Source organism: Petaurus breviceps, unplaced genomic scaffold (assembly GCF_028583685.1).
Source record: "Petaurus breviceps papuanus isolate PSGF00001 unplaced genomic scaffold, PetGlider_PUasm1.0 214, whole genome shotgun sequence".
NCBI classification, from domain to species: Eukaryota; Metazoa; Chordata; class Mammalia; order Diprotodontia; family Petauridae; genus Petaurus; species Petaurus breviceps.
In genome coordinates, this window is record NW_027185863.1 from 11919143 (window position 1) to 11941171 (window position 22029).

General features: G+C 40.4%; 1 protein-coding gene across 1 annotated transcript in view; it reads left to right on the top strand.

The window, feature by feature from the left end:
• The first annotated feature begins 5252 nt into the window (after positions 1–5252).
• The window catches only part of TUBGCP3 (tubulin gamma complex component 3), a 180888-nt gene continuing 164111 nt past the window's right edge, over positions 5253–22029 (top strand). The window contains exon 1 of the mRNA XM_069094097.1: positions 5253–5409. Within this exon, the coding sequence (XP_068950198.1) occupies positions 5334–5409 (76 nt within the window). The 5' untranslated portion in view covers positions 5253–5333. The remainder of the gene's footprint in view (positions 5410–22029) is intronic.

Genomic DNA, 22029 nt, shown 5'->3' on the forward strand with positions numbered 1-22029 from the left:
TATGGAAACCATGCAGGTCAAAGTTTGTGTGGTGATCTGTAGCTGGATCAGACTGTTGCTGCACTTTCAATCTGGGTGAGATACAGTACCCCAATCTCAAAAGAAATTTAGAAAGGTAGAATGAAGCTGGCTTGCTCTCTCCATGTCTTTATCTTTAGAAGGTTGTTGAGACCTAGGCAGCACTCTTTCCAATAAGGAAAACCCAGTAGCTTTGTCCCATTCCTAAAGGGACACAAGTTTAAATTGATGAACATTCTCAATCTCATGTGAAGAAGGTGAGACTTGGATTTGTTGGGGAAATGAGAGGTAAAAATGACAATTGTTACTTCTTTAGTCATACCTGCTTATGCAATATTCTAGAAATGCTGAAATGACCCATGCTTCCTTTATTCATCAGACAAGTTTGAGAGGTTATAACTGTTCAAGAATGAACTGCCCTTTGCTCAGTTCCCAGCTGAAAGGTTCCTAGAACTGAACTTTAAAGTTCTTTCCTTTCTTGTTTCTGCAAAGATTAAAGTGGTAGAATGAGTGATTAGTCTGGTATATGTATGGTCAGTGCTGTGTTATTCATAGACTTGTAAAATCATGGATCTAGAGCTGGAAAGGAACTAAGAGGTCATCTATTCCAAACCCTTCATTTTACAGAGGAGGAAATTGAGGCTTAGAGATATCAAGGGATTAAGTGATCAAACCAGGATTTGAGATCAGATACTATGACTCCAAGTTTAGCACTTATTGCATTATACTGCCTCCTCAAATTAGATCTGTAAAAATGCGAAAGGATTTATCTTGTCTATACACACAGGAAAGACCAAGTGGATGAAGAATGTCTGTTACCAAGATTTTCAACATGCATCTGGATAATACCCTGTAGAACTTGTCTAGGAGTATACCTGGTACTGATGGCATTGAAGGACAATAAGTTGACTCAGAGTTGAAAAGGAGAAAAGATTGGATTGCTTTCAGGAAATTGCAGTTTCTGCCCTGACCCTGCAATGCCAAGCAAAGGCAACTTCCAAGGTTCAGAATACCATCATAGTAACTCTCCATTTTATTCAGTGAAAAATTAAGGCAAAACATTCACAGAAAAAAGAAAATCAAAATACAGCATTCACCAAGTATGTTTCAATAATTTCCAAGTACTACTCCACTCATTTAGTCAATCACAAAGTCCTTCTTCTCAAATGGAGATTAGTTTCCAATTATAAACAAAGTACATTCATTTGGTCAGTCACAGAGCACAAAAAAGTCAAGTTCCCCACCCCTGGATCACAACTAAATTACAATTATCATCAGTTATTGCCATGTACCTTCTCAAAAGGGGAAGTAGAGAGCACAAAGGCCATCTACCCCGGAGCTACAGCAAAGTTAAGATATCATCACAGCATTTAATACCCAAATGGAGGTCTTTTCTTCATCTTGACCCAAGGCAAGTTCTCAGCCATCTCTGTTCCTGGGGAGACAAAGCTTAACAAGGCCACAAGATACATTGTCAGTGTCCTCATCAATTCATTCTCTGCCTGCAGAACAGTCTCAGGACCCCTGAAAACATCAGCAAGACCCTCTTCCAGGATTTCTGTAAACATACAACAAGAAAATCCTTCTTTAGGGCTTCTGAACCAACAGCAAGATTCTAGGACCTCTGCAACAGCAGCACTGTCCTTCACCAGTTGACGAATCTGGCAAAACAACATCAAAACAGACAGACAAAGTACCAGCATCACAGCCATGTCTCCTCAGTCCTTGGCAGCTCCAGGTGGCAGCTCTCAAAAGTCCTGGGCAGTTCCTACTGGCTCTCAGCCTCCACAATGCTGCTCCCAAAAGTTCTTCTGCCTCTCTCAATGCTCAGGGCTTCTCTCTGCTCGGGCCTTCTCTAAATCCATGCCACCAGCTCCTCTCAGTTCAGCCCTCTCTTTTCATGTCAACAAGTCTATCTCACAAGTGGGATTCATAAGCTCTGGGTTTCAACACTCAGTCTGAAAACCAAGCCAATACAGGGGGATCTTTAAATTCCATTATTATTACAGACACCAAGTTTCTCACGGTATCAAAGGCCCATCTCTGCAATCTTATTCCTTTATTAATGCTGCTATATGGCAGTGAGATATGGTACACACTGCCTCCAAAGAACCAAAGGTGGTTATCACAAAAAAGGCAAGGAAGAGAGCGTATCTGTGTACAGGCTACAACAAATAGTCAATGAGGAACTCTAAAGCCTAGGAATAAACAATGTTGGTAAGGAACTGTGTGAAAGCAAGAAAAGATAGACTAATCAAATGGCAATAGTGAGGGATGACAGGTAGAGTGTTCTACTAGTACTCTTACCACATTGAGAGGATGTAGCGAACTTTTGAGAGATGTATACAAGAGGTGAACAAGCTAGGAAAGCACAGATGTATAGAGATCTGCATTGACGCAAACAGCTCCTTAATGGATGGGATTATAAATCTGCCAACTGGACCCAGCTGGCCTCTAACCTGTGGATGACCAGAGCTGAACAGAGCAGGCTAGAGATAGGAGAGTCAGGAATAAAAATGAAGTTTAATTTTGAAGTGAGGGAAATGGCATGCAAGATAGGAGGCAGGTTAGATACACATGCCAGGGACCTGACCCTACTGGGGGGACCCACTTTAGAGTGGCTGAACCTTGATTTATATATTTGTGGCTAGACAAAGAATCAAACAGTAGTGAGTCAGGGTTGTCTGGTGACAAAAAGTGTTCATAGCAGGGCTTCATGTTTGGGCCTGTTGGTGCTTGCCTGAGCTCAGGGACCATTAGTTTCAGAAGGTGAGTGCAAAGGATTGTTGTTATATCAAGCTTACCACACAGCTTGCTTGCTGGGTCTTAGCTCTGGAAAACAGGGTGTCTCCTAATATCTTGACAGATCTATTCAAGTATTTGAGTATGCTTAAAAAAAAACTACACTAATTTTTTTTAAAGTAATGGTACTGACAGAAGAGATGAAGCATACACAAAGGGCAGAAGGGAATTTTCTAGTTGTTGGTGAGGAACTGAGAGATTTAATTGTAGATGTCTATAATTCCCTAAAATGACATCAGAATCTGGCATAGACCAAGTAGGAGACAGAGCTGCATGATTGCCAAAATGCAGAGCCATTAGATTTCTGATGAGGAGAAACAAGTAGGTTGGATAATAAAATATCTTGGCAACTATAATCTAATGTCTTTATAGCCCTTTCAACCATAATATAATGTAAAAAGAGGTGTGTCATAAGAGAGAGCAGTATATACAACATTCTATGGGAACATAATCATTTGGGGGTGGGGGATGGGAATTCCACCCTCATGGTCCAACCCTTGAATTCCTATAAATCTTTTAAAGTTCAGTTTAAATAGATCTTTTCCCAAAGTGCTTTTCCTTTGGACCTTACATAACATTTTGCTTATACCTCTCATGAACCTATTATGTATCATTTTCTATTAGTCATTTGAAGATGTATCCTAGCTCCTTACTAGACCATAAAATCTATGAGAGTAGGAATTTTATTATATTTAAATTTTGTATCTGCCACAATGGCTAGCCTTTATTTATTGACTGACTGACTGTGTACACTACTTACACTTTAATAAATATTTGCTGAATTGAATTTAAAGGTGAATTGGGGTGGCATCATAGAGGTATTTGAATGCTACACTAATAAATCAAACAGGCATTTATTAAGAGCCTACTACATGTCAACCACTCTGCAAAGAGAATGCAAAAATAAAAAAGGAAACAGTCCTTTCCTTCAAAGAAATTACATTCTATCAGAGTACAGCATGTACACATAAGTACCTAGAATATATACAAAGTAGCCAAGGCAAGGCAATAAAGAACCACTGAAGGATTTTTGAGTAGGGGAAGTGACATGATCTGTATAATTTTACCTATTTATTTATTTATTCATTCATTCATTCATTCATCCATCCATTCATTCATTCATTCATTCATTCATTCATTCATTCATTCATTCATTCATTCATTTATTTATTTATTTATTTATTTATTTATTTATTTATTTATTTATTTATTGTCTTTTGGAGGGAATTGGGGTTAAGTAACTTACCCAAGGTTATACGGCTAGTTTTTTTGTGTTAAGTGTCTGAGGCCAGAACGAATTTAGGTCCTCCCGACTAGAGGCCCAGTGCTCTTTACTCACTGTGCCACCTAGCCGCCCAGTATAATCAATTTTAAGGGCAAGTTGTTTACCAAGGCTAATCTGATAAGCTATTTGAAATAGAGATGTTAATCTAAATGAATTAGCCAGGGACATTGAAAAGTTAAGTTACTTGCCCAGAGTCAGACAAACTAAATCAGCCTGACTAGAAGGCAGCACTGTATTCACAATGGTACACTTCCTCTCTGTTGAATGTTAAAAGAGGAATTTTAGGGATTGTGGATGTTTAATCGGGGAAATATTTTGGGATAGGTGAAAGCTCAATATACACTCTGGGCAGCCTGCTTTGCCTATGCATAGGACTGGCCTGCAAACTGCAGCATGGTGCGGCTTTAAAATTGTCCCTGCTAGCTATCTGGGTGCCCTTAGGTAAGTCATTTAACCTCTCTGGGTCATAGTTTCTCCTTATAACAAATGAGGGGGTTTAACTCGGTGCTCTTTAAAGTTTACTTCCACACGCGTTATTTTATGGCTTAACCAATAAAGGGATGGGAGTTTTTTTTTTTAAACTGTCATTTTAACAACGCACTGTATCTTCGGTTGCCACTAGGTGTAGGGTTGAAATTAATGGCTCATAGGCAAAAATGAGAATACTATAAAAGGCTTGGCTTCTTCATCCCAGTAAATGTCAGAAGGGGAGAGCCACCCCCTGGCCCTTCTCTGTCCAATGTGTGAGGGGGAAAAGCTTGAGAGGATTCCTCCGGCGGAACCTTTGCCCACCTGGCTGCAGGAGCCGGGGAGGAGGCTGTACGGTGATGGGAGGCGGAGGCTTTAAGCAGTTGCACACAAGGATCCTGGGAGGAGGGGGGCGCGGTGTGAGGGAGCTAAGCATTGTGGGGGTTGCCGGTAGTTTCGGCGGGTTCTGTTAAAATGGCGCCGCGGTTACGCGCTGTCCCTAACCGTTAGGCGAGCGGCCGGCCGCGGAGGGTGCCCGGAGACCCGCGTGGGTGGGCGGGGGAGGAGAGGCGAGTGAGCCTGCCAGGGGTGAGGGCAAGCACGGCTGTGGAGCCCCCTGCGCGCCGCGGGTGAAGAAGGGGCCGGAGTCAGGTGAAAGAGGAGAGGGCGGGGGCGGGGGGGGGGGCCGTCCACCCCCCCTCCCCGTGGGCTCGAGCCGCCACCTCTCCCTCCCCCGCCCCCCTCCAGCCCTGGCGCGAGGATGGCGACTCCGGACCAGAAGTCCCCGAACGTTCTGCTGCAGAACCTGTGCTGCCGGATTCTGGGCAAGAGCGAAGGTAACGGCGCGGGAGGGGGAGGGGGAGGCGCGTGCCTGGGAGGGAGGCTCCTGCACCTCCCCCACCCCGGGGCGCGGGGCCCTCCCCGCGGCTGCAGCCGAGGCCTGGGGCCGCCGTGGGGCGGGGGCGCAGGGAGGGGTCTGCCTGGCGGAGCCTGAGTCCCTGCGCCTGCAGCGCCCCGCGGCCCCTCCTCTTGTCCCTGAAGGGGTGTGGAGGCGGAGGCGGTGGGGGTGGGTGGGTCACGTAATGGGGAGGGGAGGGCAGACTCCTCTGATTCTGGGAAACTTGGTGGGTGGGGTTGCGCAGGAGGGGCCTTTACGTGACAGCCACCCGTGACCAAAACATGGTCACATTGTGGAGGGGGGAAGGTTTGCTCTTTTTCTCCCCCCACAGTGGCTCAGCCATATAAAGGGGACGGGAGGATGAATGGGCCCCAGAACTGCTCCGCGTGGCCGTGGCTGCTGAGTTGTGTGAAACAGCCACAGTCACCGGCAGGGAGCAAGAAGCGATCTGGACACAATATTAAAAAACCTCCCCTTCCCCTGTTTTCTGTAAAGGCCTTGATTATCGGCCCCACTTCAGTTCCAGTAGGTTCCCAGAAGGTGGGTCACCGGGCAGAGGATTTTTTTTTTACCTGGAGCAACTCATGAGCTTGTTTCGGTATGGAGGTCTTGTGATCTACCCCCACACAGGGATTCCCTGCATTAGTGAAATCTTAGATCCTTGGAAGTAATAAATTGGCGTTCCCATAAGTGAACTTTCTGGCTAAATGAAACTTCGCCCATTTAACACTGAGGCTTTTTAAAAAATTTAACCGTTTTTGATGATCTTTACAAAATATGGTACTTTCATCCCTGCCTCTTAAACAGAGTATGCTGAACAAAATTTAACCTTTTCCTAGTGATTTAAATCTTCCTTATGATAATTGCTGTAGTAGCTTTTACTCTCTGGGGCTGCGGAAGGGTGCTGGGCCATTTACCTTTAACAGTAATACCTAAACTTTATAGGTTTCAAAATCATTTTACATAATTGTCTCATTTGAGCTCAAACAGCTCTTTGAGGTAGATTCTGTAGGTGTTATTAACCCCATTTTACAGATGAGGAAACAGTACTACGTTTAGATGATTTATTCCTAGTCAATAAGTGATTTGGTTGGAGTTCCCATCTAGGTCTTAATAACTTCAAGACCATCACTTATCTGTTGTGTCCTTCTGCACTATGTAAACTGAGTTTTCATAGTCTTTTTTTCTTCCTTGTCCACTTTTCCCTATTTTCAGTGTGTACCTTTCTCCAGGATTTCTTCTAATTTATTAATAATTATTAATTTTAATTTATCGATATCAATCAACTTTGGTCTGGCAAAATTAGTTAAATTTGTTAGAATTGTTTTAATTTAGAATAAATAGGCTGTTGAATAGGAGCTATAGGGGCGCAGATATGAACACATTGATAAAATTTGTTGCTTAGGGACCTTTTTTGCTTACTTCCAGGTTCTTTGCTGTGTTTTGGATAACTGAGGTTAAGTGAGGTGATATACTTACATTTTAATTTATGCTACTTATGTGGTGATGAATTTTAGTGATATTTACTGTCCCATTCAGCAGAGAAAAGGAATGATCAATTGCTACATTTTGTTTAAAATATTTACAGTACCATAGGTTTACAGCTGGAATAACCTTAGAGATTGAGACCAATCCTTGACTTTACAGATGGAGGAATGGAGTTGCAGAGGGAATTGCAGAGACATGAGATGTCTTGCTTAAAGATCACTTAAAGTAGCAGAACCGAGATAGGAAACCAGGTCCTCTCTAGATCCAGCATTCATTCCATTGAGCCATACAGGCCTCTGGTGGTATAGATGTGGCATGTTTAGATACAATTTATCTGACTTCTGGTTAAAATGATAACCTAGTTACTTTTTTTGTCTATTTAGTCAGTAGTAATTACTGATGTTTGTGTGATTGACATTTGAGTTGTATGTACCAATATTTGATGCCATCTTTTCACAGCAGTGCCTTTTGTGAGAATTTGCTTTTGATGGAATAACAAAGGCACTCTAAATTGTTTTTAACTTATATATGTTATGTGTATGTACATATATAAACTTTAAATATGTGTTATATACACATAAATATATATACACACATATACAAATATATACAAATATTTAGGTCAGCTTTTATTTAGTATTTTATTTTCCCCAGTTACATGTAAAAACAATTTTTAACATTTCTTTTTAAAACTTTGAGTTCCAAATTCTCTTTCTTTCCACCCCTCCCCCATCAAGAAGACAAGCAATTTGATATAGGTTATGTATGTGTAAGTCATATAAAACATATCTAATATGTTATGAAAGAAAATGTAGACATTAAAAAAACTCAAAAATAATGTTAAAATAAAAGTATGCTTCAATTCATATTCAGACACCATCAGTTCTTTCTCTGGGGATGGACAGCATTTTCATCCTAAGTTCTTCAAAGTTGTTTTGTATTGTTGTGTTGCTGAAACTAGCTAAGTCATTCACAGGTAATCATCATATAGTATTGCTGTTACTTTGTGCACAGTACATTTCACTTTCCATCAGCCCATGCAAGTCTTTATAGGTTTTTCAGAGAGCATCCTGCTCATCATTTCTTATAGTATAATAGTATTCCGTCCTAACCACATATCACAACTTGCTCAACCATTCCCCAATTAATGAGCATCCCTGCAATCTTTTATTTTTTGCCCCCAGAAAAGAGCTGCTATTTTAAAATATATTTTGCTATATTTTTGTACATATAGGTACTTTTATTTTTTGTTTTTTATCTCTTTTGGGATACAGACCTAGTAGTGGTATTGCTAGGTCAAAGGGTATGCATGGTTTTATAGTCCTTTGGGCATAGTTCCAAATTACTCTACAGAATGGTTGAATCAGTTCACAACTCTACCAACAGTGCATTAATGTCTCATTTTCCCCACATCTCCTCTACCATTTGTCATTTGCCTTTTCTGTCCTATCAGCCAATCTAATAGATACCTCAGAATTGTTTTAGTTTGCCTTTTTTCAATAAGTAGTGAGAGTATTTAAAAAAAAATAGTAAAATAAAAATTTGAACTTCATCTGAAAACTGATATCTTTTGATCATTTATCAATTGGGGAATGGCTCTTATTTATATGAATTTGACTTAGTTCTCTGTGTGATTGAGAAATGAGGCTTTATTTGAGAAACTTGCTTCAAAATTTTTTTCCGTTACTATTGCTAACTATATTTTCCTCTATCCTATTCCTCCCCCATTCTTTTCTCTCTCTCTCTTGTCCCTCCTGAGAAGTATTTTGCTTCTGATTACCTACCCCCTCCATCCCCAATCTGCCTCCCTTTCCATCATCCCCCTCCTCCTCCGTCCTCTTAGCACCTTCCACTCCTGCTTTCCTGTATGGTAAGACAGTTTTCTATGCCCAATTGAGTGGGTATGATATTCCCTCTGAGTCAATTTTGATGAAGGTAAGGTTCACTCACTCTCCCTCACTTCCCTCCTTACCTCTCTCCTCATTCCTTCCACTGAAAAAGCTTTTTCTTGCCTCTTTAAAAAAAAACTTAATTATTTTTATTTTAAACATTAATTTCCACAAGATTTTGAGTTACAAATTTTCTCCCTGTCTTTCTCCTACCCCCCACCTCAAGATAGAAAGCATACTGAATACCCCTTCCCCCAAACTGTTCTCTCTTATATCCTCCCCCATCCTGCCCTAATTTTCTAGTATGGCAAGATGGATTTCTGTACCCCTGTGACTATATCTTATTTCCCAGTTGCATGTAAAAAACAATCTTTTTAAACATTTGTTTTTAAAACTTTGATTTCCAGATTATTTCCCTTCTTCCCTCTTCACCCACCCCTACTGTTAAGACAAGCAATTCAGTATAGGTTGTACATGTGTAGTTACGCAAAATGTTTCCACAGTAGTTCTGTTGTAAAAGACTAACTATATTTCCCTCCATCCTATCACTGCCCCCTACTTATTCTATTTTCTACTTTTACCCTGTTCCTTTTCAAAAGTGTTTACTTCTAACTACCTTTTTCCCCAATCTTCCCTCCCTTCTATCATCCCTCCTCTTATCCCCTTCCCCCCTGTTTTCCTGTAGGGTAAGATACTGTAATGGTAATGGAATTTGAAGATCCCCTTGTATTGGTAAGCTAACAGGTACTTAGCACTTGGTTTCGGGTTAAGTGTTAAGACCCAGAGCTTGTGAAAATCCCACAGTGGGATGGACTTGCTGATGTGATGAAAGGGGGCCAAACAGGGAGGAGTTGGTGCTATGTATAGGGAGAAGCCCAAGGGGAGAGAGGGCAAAAGATCTTTTGGGAGCAGCATCGTGAAGAGAGAGAGAGCGCTACCAGCTGGAGTTGCCCAGGACTTCTGAGGGCTACCTGCAGCTACTGAGAACTGAGGAGGCATGACTGTGATGCCATTACTTTGTCTGTTTTGATGTTACTTTGTCAGATTTGTTTGTTGATAGAGGCCTCAGACCTTGTTGTTGGGTCTAGGTTGATTTCACAGGCAGAGAATGAATTGATAAGGATGCTGGCAATGTGGATGAATGTTATTGTAGCTTTGTTAATCCTTCTCTTCCCAGGAACAGAAACTGCTGAGAACTTGCCTCCAGTCAAGATGAAGAAAAGATCTCTCCTTGGGTATTGAATGCTGTGATGATATTGTAACGTAGTTGTGACCTAGGGGTGGATGGCTTTGTGCTTTCCACTGCCCCTTGAGAGGATGCTTGGTGATGACTGATGATACTGTAATTTAGGTGTGATCCAGGGGTGGAAAACTTTTGACCTTTATATTATGTGACTGACCAAATGAATGTTCTTTGTTTATGATTGAAAAATAATCTCCAGTTGAGAAGAGAGAAGACTTTGTGATTGACTAAATGAATATATTATCCAGGGGTGGAGTGCTTTGATCTTTGTACTTTGTGATTGAATTGAGGATTTACTAAATGATTGAGTTACACATGGTGAATACTGTATTTTGATTTTCTGTAAATGTTTTTCCCTTTTGTTATTGAATAAATGGAGTTTACGATGCTGTAAGCAGAACCTTGGAGAATGCTCATGCTTGGTGTTATAGATACCCAATTTAGTTTGTATGTTATTCCCTCCTTAAGCCAAATTCAGTGAGAGTAAGATTGACCTGTTCCCTTTTACCTTCCTGCTCTTCCCCTCCATTGTAACAGTTTTCTTTTGCCTCTTTTATATGAGATAATTTACCCTATTCTATCTCTCCCTTTCTTCTCTCCTCCTTTCTCTCTATTTTTTAGAGAGAATCCCTTCCTATTCAACTGACCTTGTACCCTCTGTCTATGTATACATGTGCGCATACATATATACACATATGTATTTATACACACATACATCCTCCTATACATACATATAGATGTATGTGTACATATATACATATATATTCCCTTCAAGTATCCTCATACTGCAGAAAGTCTCATGAGTGACAATTATTGTTTTTCCTTGGAATGTAAATAGTTGAACTTTAATAAATTCCTTATGATTTCTTTTTCCTGTTTACCTTCTCATGCTTCTCTTGCTTCTTGTATTTGAAAGTCAGATTTTCTGCTCAGCTCTGGCTTTTTCATCAAGAATACTTGAAAGTCCTCTTATTTCATTGAATGACAATATTTTCCCCTGAAGCATTATACTCAGTTTTGCTGGGTAGGTGATTCTTGGTTTTAATCTTAGCTCCTTTGACCTCCGGAATATCATATTCCAAGCCCTTCAGACCCTTAGTGTAGAAGCTGCTAGGTTTTATGTTATCCTGATTGTGTTTCCACAGTATTCAAATTGTTTCTTCCTGACAGCTTGTAATATTTTCTCCCTGACCTGGGAACTCTGGAATTTGACTACAATATTCCTAGGGGTTTTCTTTTTGGGATCTTTTTCAAGAGGTGATTGGTGAATTCTTTCAGTTTCTTTTTTGCCCTCTGGTTCTGGAATATCAGGGCAATTTTCCTTGAGAATTTCCTGAAGGATAATTTCTGGGATCTTTATTTGATCATGGCTTTCAGGTGGTCCAATAATTTTTAAATTATCTCTCCTGGATCTGTTTTCAAGGTCAGTGGTTTTTCCAATGAGATATTGACATTGCCTTCTATTTTTTCATTTGTTTGGATCTGTTTTATAGTATCTTGATTTTTCATAAAGTCATTAGCTTCCATTTGCTCCAGTCTAATTTTGAAGGAATTATTCTCTTCAGTGAGCTTTTGAAATTCTTTTTCCATCTGGCCAATTAGACTTTTTAAGCCATTCTTCTCCTTATTGGATTTTTGGACCTCCTTTGCCATTTATGTTAGTTCATTTTTTAAGTTGTTATTTTTTTCAGTATTTTTTTGGGTCTCCTTTAGAAGACTGTTGACTCTCTTTTCATGATTTTCTTGCAACATTCTCATTTCTCTTTCCAATTTTTCCTCTACTCCGCTTACTTGATTTTCAAAATCCTTCTTGAGCACCTTCATGGCTTGTAACCAGTTCACGTTTTTCTTGGAAGCTTTTGATGCAGGAGTTTTGACTTTGTTGTCTTCTTCTGGTTCCATGTTTTGATCCTTTTTGTCCCCAAAAAAGGATTCTATGGTCTGATAGTGCTTCCCCTGATTGCTCATCTTGCCAGCCAGTTACTTGACTTTTTTTTTTGTTTAAAATTTTATTTTAAAATGTATATTATAAATATACATTTAACCCAATTTGGTTGCAAGTTCCTTAGCTTTTGCTTTTTCCAGCTTGGCAATATGATTTGGACTGATTTGGACCCAGAACATTGCCACCCAAGTGACAACGGATCTTATTATATCTATATCGTTATAATTGGTTTTGATGGCTTCCACCATTTTGGCCGGGGCTCCCTTATCTTCAGGGTTAACCTGTGTGAAGGCAATGTTTGTGTAGGTCTTTCTGTGAACTAAGCTACTTAGTATTGCTTTACCTTTGATAATACAATAAGGAACCCCCATTTTTCGGCACAGGGCAGGTAGGAAGACCATTAGCTCAATGGGTCCATGTCATGTGCAGTCACTGTCAGCTGTGCTTTCTTGTTTTCTACCAGGGTAGTAATAGTGTTAACACCTGCTCTGAGGACAGGTGGGACATCTCCTTTGCTTGCAGCCTTTTGTTCAGCCCAAGCCAGCAGCCTTTGCTTCTTGTCTTGCTTTGTTTTGGTTCTATACTTGTGAGCCAGTTTAAGCAGTTGAGTAGCTGTCTGACGATCCAAAGCCTGGGTGAACTGGTTAATTGCTGGAGGAACTTTCAAACACTTATAAAAGATAGACTGTTGATGCTGCAGTCTGATGTACCGAGGCCATTGGACAAAGCGCAGAAGGTCCCTTTTGGGCTGGATGTCTTGACCAATGCCAAAGTTTCTTAGGATGCTTCTCAAACAAAAGACTGACCACTTTCTTGGCCTCCTGCTTCTTTACTACAGCAGGAGCCAGAGCCATCTTTTTCTTCTTGGCCTTCTTCCCTTTTGGCATCTTGGCTGGCTGAATGAGAAAGGAAGAGAACAGACTTGTGGGTAATATCCAGTTACTTGACTTTTGAGCTCTTTGCCACAGTAGAAGTCTGCTTCCAGAGTGGAGAGAGTTGTGTCCCAAATTGCTGGGGTTTTTGCAGTTGTGTCAGAGCCATTGTTAGAGGTTTGAGGAGGACAGCTTCTCTACAGACACCCCAAGCTCTGGCACACTGGCCCAAGACCACCACCCAAGACTGTAATTGATATCCAAGCAGGTCAAAGCAAGAGTGATTACCTTCTGAATGGTGGCTCAGTCCCCCTACAATCTGTAGATCAGGAACTCTGGAGGTGGCCAGGAGCTGCAGCCACTGTGCCTCTGCTACCTCTGTGGGGGGAAGGGGGGGAGCACGGCTGCAAGGCCTGGACTGTGCTCTACTCTCACCCTGGATCAGCAGGGTTCCCCACTGACTTTTTACTTTCTCTTTAGTGTTGATGGGTTGAGAAGTCTGGAAACTGCCACAGCTGCCCAGTGAGTCACTCTCCTGAAGTCTGCTCCAGCTAGTCTATGCCACTGGTCAGGGCCGCCCCTGGTCTTGGACCACGTGGCTCCAATGGGATTGTGCTTGGCTCCCAGCCTGGTGCGATAGACCCTTCCTGTCCTCTTGCCAGGCTGTCTCCAGCAGGAGATTTGTTTCTCTCTGTCACTTTGTGTGTTCTGTAACTCTAAAATTTGTTTAGAGTCATATTTTACAGGTTTTACAGGTATTGGAGGTGTTTGGTGTGGGAGCCCACTCAAATTCCTGTTTTTATTCTGCTGCCTTGGCTCTGCCTCTTGCCTCTTTTATGTGAGATAATTTACACTATTCTACCTCTTCCTTTCTCTTTCTTCTAGGACATTCTTCACTTACCTTTTAATTTTATTTTTTAGATATCCCTCCGTATTCAACTGAAACCTCTGGCCTCTGTATAAACTCCTTCTAACTACCCTGACAATGAGAAAGGTCTTAGAAACATCATCTTCACATGTAGGAATGTAAACAGTTTAGCCTTATTAAGTCCCTTATGATTTCCCTTTCCTGTTTAATTACCTTTTTTATGCTTCTCTTGAGTCTTGTATTTGAAAGTCAAATTTTCTACTCAGCTCTGGTCTTTTTGTCAAGAATCCTTGAAAGTCCTCTATCTCATTGAATATTTAGTTTTCTCTCTAAGGATTTTTATGCTCAGTTTTGTTGGGTAATTCTTGGTTGTAATCCTAGCTCCTTTGCGCTCTGAAATATCACATTCCAAGTCCTCTCATCCTTTCATGTAGAAGCTTGTGTTATCCTGAGTGGAGTTCCATGTTACTTGAATTGCTTCTTTCTGGCTGCTTGAAATATTTTCTCTTTCACCTGGGAGCTCTGGAATTTGACTATAATATTCCTGGAAGTTTTACTTTTGGGATCTCTTTCAGGAGGTAATCAGTGGATCCTTTCATTTCCTATTTGACCCTCTGGTTCTAGATTATCAAGGCAGTTTTACCTGATGATGTCTAGGATCTTTTTTTGCTCCTGGCTTTCAGGTAGTCTAGTAATTTTTAAATTACCTCTTCTGGATCTGTTTTCTTGGTCGTTGGTTTTTCCAGTGAGATATGTCATATTGTCTTTTATTTTTTCATTCTTTTGGTTTTGTTTTAATTGCTTCTTAATTTTTCATGGAGTCATTAGCTTCCATTTGCTCTGTTTTAATTTTTAAGGAATTATTTAAAAAATTTTATTTATTTACTATTATTTTACAACATTCATTTTCACAAGTTTTTGAGTTCACATTTTCTCCCCCCCTTCTCCTGCCTTCTCCTCTCCATGGCGGCATGCAGTCAGATATAGGTTCTACAGATACCTTCACATTAAACATTAGTCAAGTTGTCAAGAAGGGTTGTAAGCAGTAGAGTGAACGATGAGAAAGAGGGAATGAAACAAAACAAAACATAAAAGAGAGAGAGTAGTTTACTTCAATCTGCATTCAGACTCTGTAGTTCTTTTTCTGGTTGTGGATCTCCTTTTCCAGCATGAGTGTTTTGGAGTTGTCTTCTAACCTTGCATTGCTGAGAGGAGCCCAGTCTATCAGTTAGTTGTCACAAATACGATGTGTCTGTAATTGTGTACAAAGTTCTCCTGGTTCTGCTCTCCTTACTCAGCATCAGTTTATATAAGTCTCTCCAGGTTATTATGAAGTCTATCTGCTCCTCATTTCTTATAGTACAATAGTATTCCATTACATTCATATACTACAACTTGTTTAACCATTCCCCAGTTGATGGGCATTCCCTTAATTTCCAATTCTTTCCCACCACAAAAAATGCTATAAATATTTTTATGCATATGGGTCCTATTTCACTTGTATGATCTCTTTGGGATACAGCCCTAGAAGTGGTATTGCTGGGTCAAAGGGTATGTGCTTTTTCTTTTTAATAAGATATTCATTTTAGTTTTATTTTGTTGGAGGACATTTGGGGTTAAGTGACTTATCCAAGGTCACACGGCTAGTTTTTGTGTTAAGTGTCTGAGGCCGGATTTGAACCCAGGTCCTCGGCTAGTTTTTGTGTTAAGTGTCTGAGGCCGGATTTGAACCCAGGTCCTCCTGACTCCAGGGCATGTGCTCTATTCACTGCGCCACCTAGCTGCCCTGGGTATGTGCTTTTTTTAATAGTGCTTTGTGCATAGTTCCATATTGCTCTCCAGAATGGTTGGAACAGCTCACAACTCCACATTAGTGTTCTATATTAGTGTTCAACTTTTTATTAGTATTCCATTTTTTCCACATCCTCACCAGCATTTATCATTTTCCTGTTTTGTCATCTTTGCTAATCTGACAGGTGAGATGTCGTACCTCAGAGTTGTTTTGATTTGCTAGTGATTTAGAGCATTTTTTCATATGCTTATAGATATCTTTAATTTCTTCCTCTCAAAACTGCCTGTTCGTATAATTTATCAGTTGAGGAATGACTTGTATCCTTTCAAATTTGACTCAATTCTCTGTATATTTTAGAAATGAGGCCTTTATTAGAGACACTGGTTGTAAAAATTCTTTTCCAATTTTCCACTTCCCTCCTAATCTTGGTTACATTAACTTTATTTGTACAAAAACTTTTCAATTTAATGTAATCAAAATTATCCATTTTGCATTTTGTTAGTCTTTTTATCTCTTGTTTGGTTATAAATTCTTCCCTTCTCCATAAATTTGACAGGTAAACTAAAGGAATTATTTTCTTCAGTGAGCTTTTGGATCTCCTTTTCCATTTGGCCAATTGCTTTTTAAGGCATTCTTCTCATTGTCTTTTTGTACCTCTTTTACCATTTTACCTAGTCTGTTTTTTAAGGTGTTATTTTCTTGCCCAAGGTCACACGGCGGTAAGCGTAAAGTGTCTGAGGCCGGATTCATTGAACTCAGGTCCTCCTGACTCTAGGCTTGGTGCTCTGTTCATTGTGCCACCTAATCGCCCCCCCTTTTTGGGTCTCCTTTACTAAGCCTTTGACTCTTTTATCATAATTTTCTTGTATCACTTTCATTTCTTTTCCCAGTTTTTCCTATACTTTTCTTTAAATTATATATTCTGGATCTGTTTTCTAGGCAGTAGTTTTTCCAACGAGATATTTTACACTGTCATTTATTTTTTCATTCTTTTGGATCTGTTTTATAATATTTTGATTTCTCATAAAGTCATTAGCTTCCATTTGTTTCATTTTAGTTTTGGAGAAATTATTTTCTTTGATGAACTTTTGGACCTCTGTTATAGGAATGTAAATTTTTAAGATCTTCCTTGTCCCTAGGTTAAGTGCACCTGGAGCTTGTGGTGAGAGGCTTGTTTTTCAGGAACACCCACACTTTGGTGCTTTGTGATTGGGCAGTGGGTCAAGAGGGTTGTTACATTCTCTGACCCAGGAGAAGGCTATGTAATCCCTGATGTGAGACTTGGTTTTTGGGCTTGCTTTGAGAAGTGTTGTGTGATTTGACTAGATGAGACTCTGGGCAGCCGTTGAGAGCCCCCAGGCTTTCAAAAACGCAGATGTTGATGCTTCCCTCTCTGGTAACTGTGATTTGGTATGGATGTATGTAATGGTCAGACAGTTTGGAGGCCTGTCTGCTTGAAAGGTTTCTGTCTGTATACTCTGAAGTTTGGGGTGCTGACCTTTTTCTCCTGAGCTAGGCAAATGATATGTTTGATCGATTAAAGCAAGATTGTTAACCCATTTTGAGTTGCTTTCCTTTAGAAAAGCTGATCTAAGAACCTGTGTTGGCAGCCACCCTAGGTATGTTGGGGTGCTTGCTGCTACAACCTCCTTTTCCATTTGACCAATTCTGTTTTTTTAAGGCATTCTTCTCTTCATTCGATTTTTTTCTTCTGTCACCTTCATTTCTCTTCCCAATTTTTCCTCTGCTTCTCTTACTTCATTTTCAAAATCCTTTTTGAGCTCCTCCATGTCCTGTGACCAATTCATATTTTCTTTGTAGGCTTTTGATGTGGAAGTTTTGACTTTGTTGTCTTCTTCTGGTTGTATGTTTTGTTATTCTTTGTCACCAGAAAAAGATTCAATGGGCTGATTTTTTCCCCCTTGGTTTACTCATTTTCCCAGGCAAATACTTGACTTTTGAGCTCTTTGCTAAGGTAGGATTCTGCTTCCTGAGTAGAGAGTGCTCTGTCCTAAATTTCTAAGGTTTTGCACAGCTGTTGTCAGAACTACTTCTAGGTACCAGTAAATTTTCAGTTCTTCTAAGGTGATATCATCAAAAAAGAGGTGATATCATCAAAAAAAATTTTCTCCTCTCTTGGCCTGTGGCCTGGTCTGTGAGTGATCACAAGCACTCTTTTCTGCTCCTGAACTATGAGGAGGACTCCCTCAGCTGCCACAAGCTCTGCCATGCCAGCACTTCTCCTTGCCCCAGGAGTTGCCACCCAAGACTGCTACCGAGGTCCAAGCAGGGAAAAGCAAGAGAATCCTGCTTTAGTGCCAGCAAAGAGATCCTTGCAATTGCCCCCTGATAAGCTTCTTGAACCCCTCACTATCTGTAGGCCAGGAGCTTCGGAAGCAGCCACCGCTGCTGCTGTTACTGCTGCCTCCGCAGCTGCCACCATCTCTGCTGTCCCGGGGCTTGGGCTCACCATGCGCTTTTCTCATCCAGGTCAAACAGAATTTCCCCAGTGATCTTTTATTTTCTCTTTGGCATTTGTGGGTTGAGAAGTCTAGAACCCAGCACAGCTGCCCGTGATTCAGTCCCCCAATGCCTGCTCCAGCCTGGTCTGTGCCAGCGTGGCCCTTGTGGGACTTCACTCCATTCTCAGTCCAGTGTGATAGACCCTTTCTGTTGGCCTGCCAGGCTGGAGATGTTTCACCCTGTCATTTTGTGGGTTCTGTAGCTGTAAAATTTGTTTACAGTAATTTTTTTTGGAGGGCAGTTGGGGTTAAGTGACTTGCCCAAGGTCACATATCTAGTTTTTTGTGTTAAGTGCCTGAGGGGCTGGATTTGAACTCTGGTCCTTCTGACTCCAAGGCTGGTGCTCTACTTGCTGTGCCACCTAGCCCCCCAGGCACTTAACACAAAAAACTAGATATGTGATTAGAGTTATTTTTTACAAATATTTGGAGGTGACTGGGGAGAAGAGCTCAAACAAGTTCCTTCTTTTACTCCGCCCTCCTATACTTTTCTTATTTGATTTTTAAAATCTTTTTTGAGTTCTTCCATGACCTTAGATCAATTCATATTTTTCTTGGAGGATTTGGCTATAGAAGCTTTGATTTTGTTATCTTTTTCTCTGTGCATAATTTGATCTTACTTGTCACCATAGTAACTTTCTATAGAGTTTTTCCAGTGTTTGCTCATTTTCCCAACCTTTTATTTGACTTTTAACTCTTTTGTTAAAGTAGGGCTCTGCTTTCAGGGTGGAGGGTGCAGTGTCCCAAGGTTGAGGAGTTTTGTGCAACTGTTTTTAGAGATACTTCTAAGGACCTGTGAGTTTTCAGTTCTTTACTCCTCTCCTAACCTGTGCTCTGGTATGTAAGTGACCACAAGCATTCTTTTCTGCCCTGGAACTGTGAGAAAGGTCCTCCCTCCCTGTGTTCACAAGCTTGCTATGTTAGTGCTCCTCATCACCTTGGGACTGCCACCCAGGATTGCCACCCATAAGTAATCTGAGTATGGGCAAAGCAACAGAGTTCTGCCTCGGTGCTAGCAAAGACACTCCTGTAATCTCTTTCTGACCCCCTTACCATCTGTCACCAGAAGCAGCAACTGCCACTGCCACTACTGATTCAGTCACACTCCCAAGGCCTGCTTCTGATTTGCTGTGGTCTGGGCTGTGCTGGTGCAGCCTATGCTGGACTGCACTCCACTTGCATCCGGATACGACAGACCTTTCCTGCTGTTCTTCTGAGTTGTCTTTGACACCTATGAGCTGAGAGGTTTGGAAACCACCACTGTTGTCAGTGATTCAGTCACCCCAAGGCCTGCTCTGGGTTTGCTGTGGCCTGGTCTGCCTTGGCCTGGTTTGTGTTGGATTGTACTGTACTCTCACCCTAGTGCAGCAGACCTTTCTGCTGACCTTCCACATTGTCTTGGGTTTGAAATTTGTTTTACTCCCTCTTTTTTTTTTTTTTTTGTTCTCCTGCTCTAGAATTTATTTGGAATAATTTTTTAAAGCTATCTGGAGGGATTTGGGGGAGAGCTTAGGCAGGTGCCTGCTTTTACTCAGCCATCTTGGCTCTGCCTCTCTGAAGTATTTTTGTAAATTACTATAACAGACTTTGGAGGTCCTTCCAAAACAAAGTATTTTTTTCTTTGAGGTACTTGTGTTTGAGTTATGCCAGTGTTTGCCAGCTTTTTAAACTTTGACATACTTATGAGCTTGCTGGGATATGTGTGATGTACACGGATAAAGTCAACCTGTATGTTGTCTTGCTATCTAGCAGTTTACATATGTAAATGTGTGTTTGTAGATACACACACACACACACACACATATATACATGCACATAAATATTGGTATATTTTGTTTTGTGACTCTGTAGAAGTTCTATTTCTTTACTTTCTCATTTGGAAAATGAGAGAGATGGATTAGTTTCTTTTGGCTATTAAATTTATTGATTAGTTTAGCACGTTACTGGGCATTTGCAGTGTATAAGTTACTATGCTTTAGTGTTTTAGCAGGTGCAAAAAAGTGTAAGATGCAGCTCCTGTCCTCAAGCAGTTTATAGTCAAGCAGCTAAAGCTTAAATATATGAATAACAATACTATGGAGATGAGTTCAGTTCAGCAGTATAAAAGGGAACATTTGATTAATTTTCAAAGTAATGCATAGACTGTTCAATAAGACATGAGAAAACTGGGCTGAAATGGATTAGGATGTGCCTTTGTGGGAAAGGGTGAGGGGTGAGTTTGATCACATCTTAAAATATGGAATAAGATGAATGGATGAGATGGAAGGTAATAACTTACAGGTGGGGAAAGTAATATGAGGTTTGAAGGTGAAAAAGTCCAAGACATTCTGGGAGACAGTAGTTCAATTTAATTAAAATGTAGAGTGAGGGAAAATGAAGAGTTGGCATTAAAAATAGAAAGGTTGTTTTTGAGGATAGATTTTGGAGAGTCTCAAACTCCCCAGCCTAAGAAGCTTTTCCTTTTTCTTGTAGATATTGAAGAACTATATATGCGCACGTTTGTCTTTATGCATATACAGTAAATATTGCATTCTGTATGAAACCATTTGGCGATGACTTCTAGGTAACCTAGTTTTTCAAATGGTGAATGCTAGCCTTTGAATGCAAGAAACCTTAAATCAGGCCTGCACAACACAGGGTCTGTGGGTGGTATGTTGTGCAGGCTTGGTTTTAATATTTTTTGTGGGACTCCTGAAATCCTTTCTTAGGCTGCCTGATTGCCATTCACAGGCTGCAAGTGGTTTGTGAGCTGCATGTTGTACAGGCCTACCTTAGATATTTAACTTCTTAAATGAAAATTTTTTGATAATACTTTACTACATTATGTAGAGTATGCAATTTAACTTTTTCATGATGACTTAGAGACATAATGAATATAAGTTATTATGATGTTGTACATCCAAATAGTAGGCTGTTGGTCTGAATGGGTACTGATCCTATTATTGGCTTTGGAACTTAGTTTCTTGAAAAATTTCATATCAATTTGCCTTTTGGTCATTTGCCTCTTCTTTTAAAGGAAGATAAAACGAGAATGTATAACTTTATAACTTCTTGGATAATGTAATATGGTTTGCCTTTCAGAAAAAAATAATCAAATGGTGAAAGTTATCCTCTCTCAAAAGCTATTCTTTTCCTCTAGAGAAAATAGTCATCATTAACTATAACTATTATTGTAATTTTATTTATCAGCATCATTCAGAATATTATTTATGATTTGGCTTTTGTGACATTGCTTTCTCCACCTTCTATATCTCTTTTGCTAGATCATCAAACATCTCCTATATAGATATGGGTATTCTTCAGTGCTTTTGGACTTTTTACACCATTGGTGATTTCATCAGGCTATATGAGTTCAACTAATATCTCATGTGAAAATGAGGCTGTAATCTAGCCTAAATCTCTTCCTTGAATTACAACATTGCCAGTGTCTTCTGACACTTTCCCACTGGCATCTCAAACTCATTATGTCCAAATGGAACGTCATCTTTTGCTCTCCTCACCTATTCGGCAATTAAATCCGTTCTCCCAAGCTTCCCCTTTTCTGGGTAGGGTACCACCATTCTTCTCTTTGTACAGATTCACTACGTTGGAATTATCCTTGATACTTCCCTTACCTTTGTTGCTCAGTAACATTGCAATCACCAAGTCTTGTTAATTCTGTTTCCACAAGAACTTTGAATTCTTCTTTCCGCTTACATTTTTATCCTAGTGTTCTCTACTCCATCTTCCACACCGCCGTTGAACTTACAGATCAGACCATGCCACTCCATGCTCAAAAATCTCCAATGGCATCTTGTAGCCTCTAGGAAAAAATACCAGCTCTCTAGCGTGGCATTTAAAGCCCTCCACAAGAAGGTTCTTATGTAATTTTCCCACCTTACTTTATATGAATTCCTTGGTGTGCATTCTGTGTTGCAGCCCAGCTGGCCTACTAGCTAT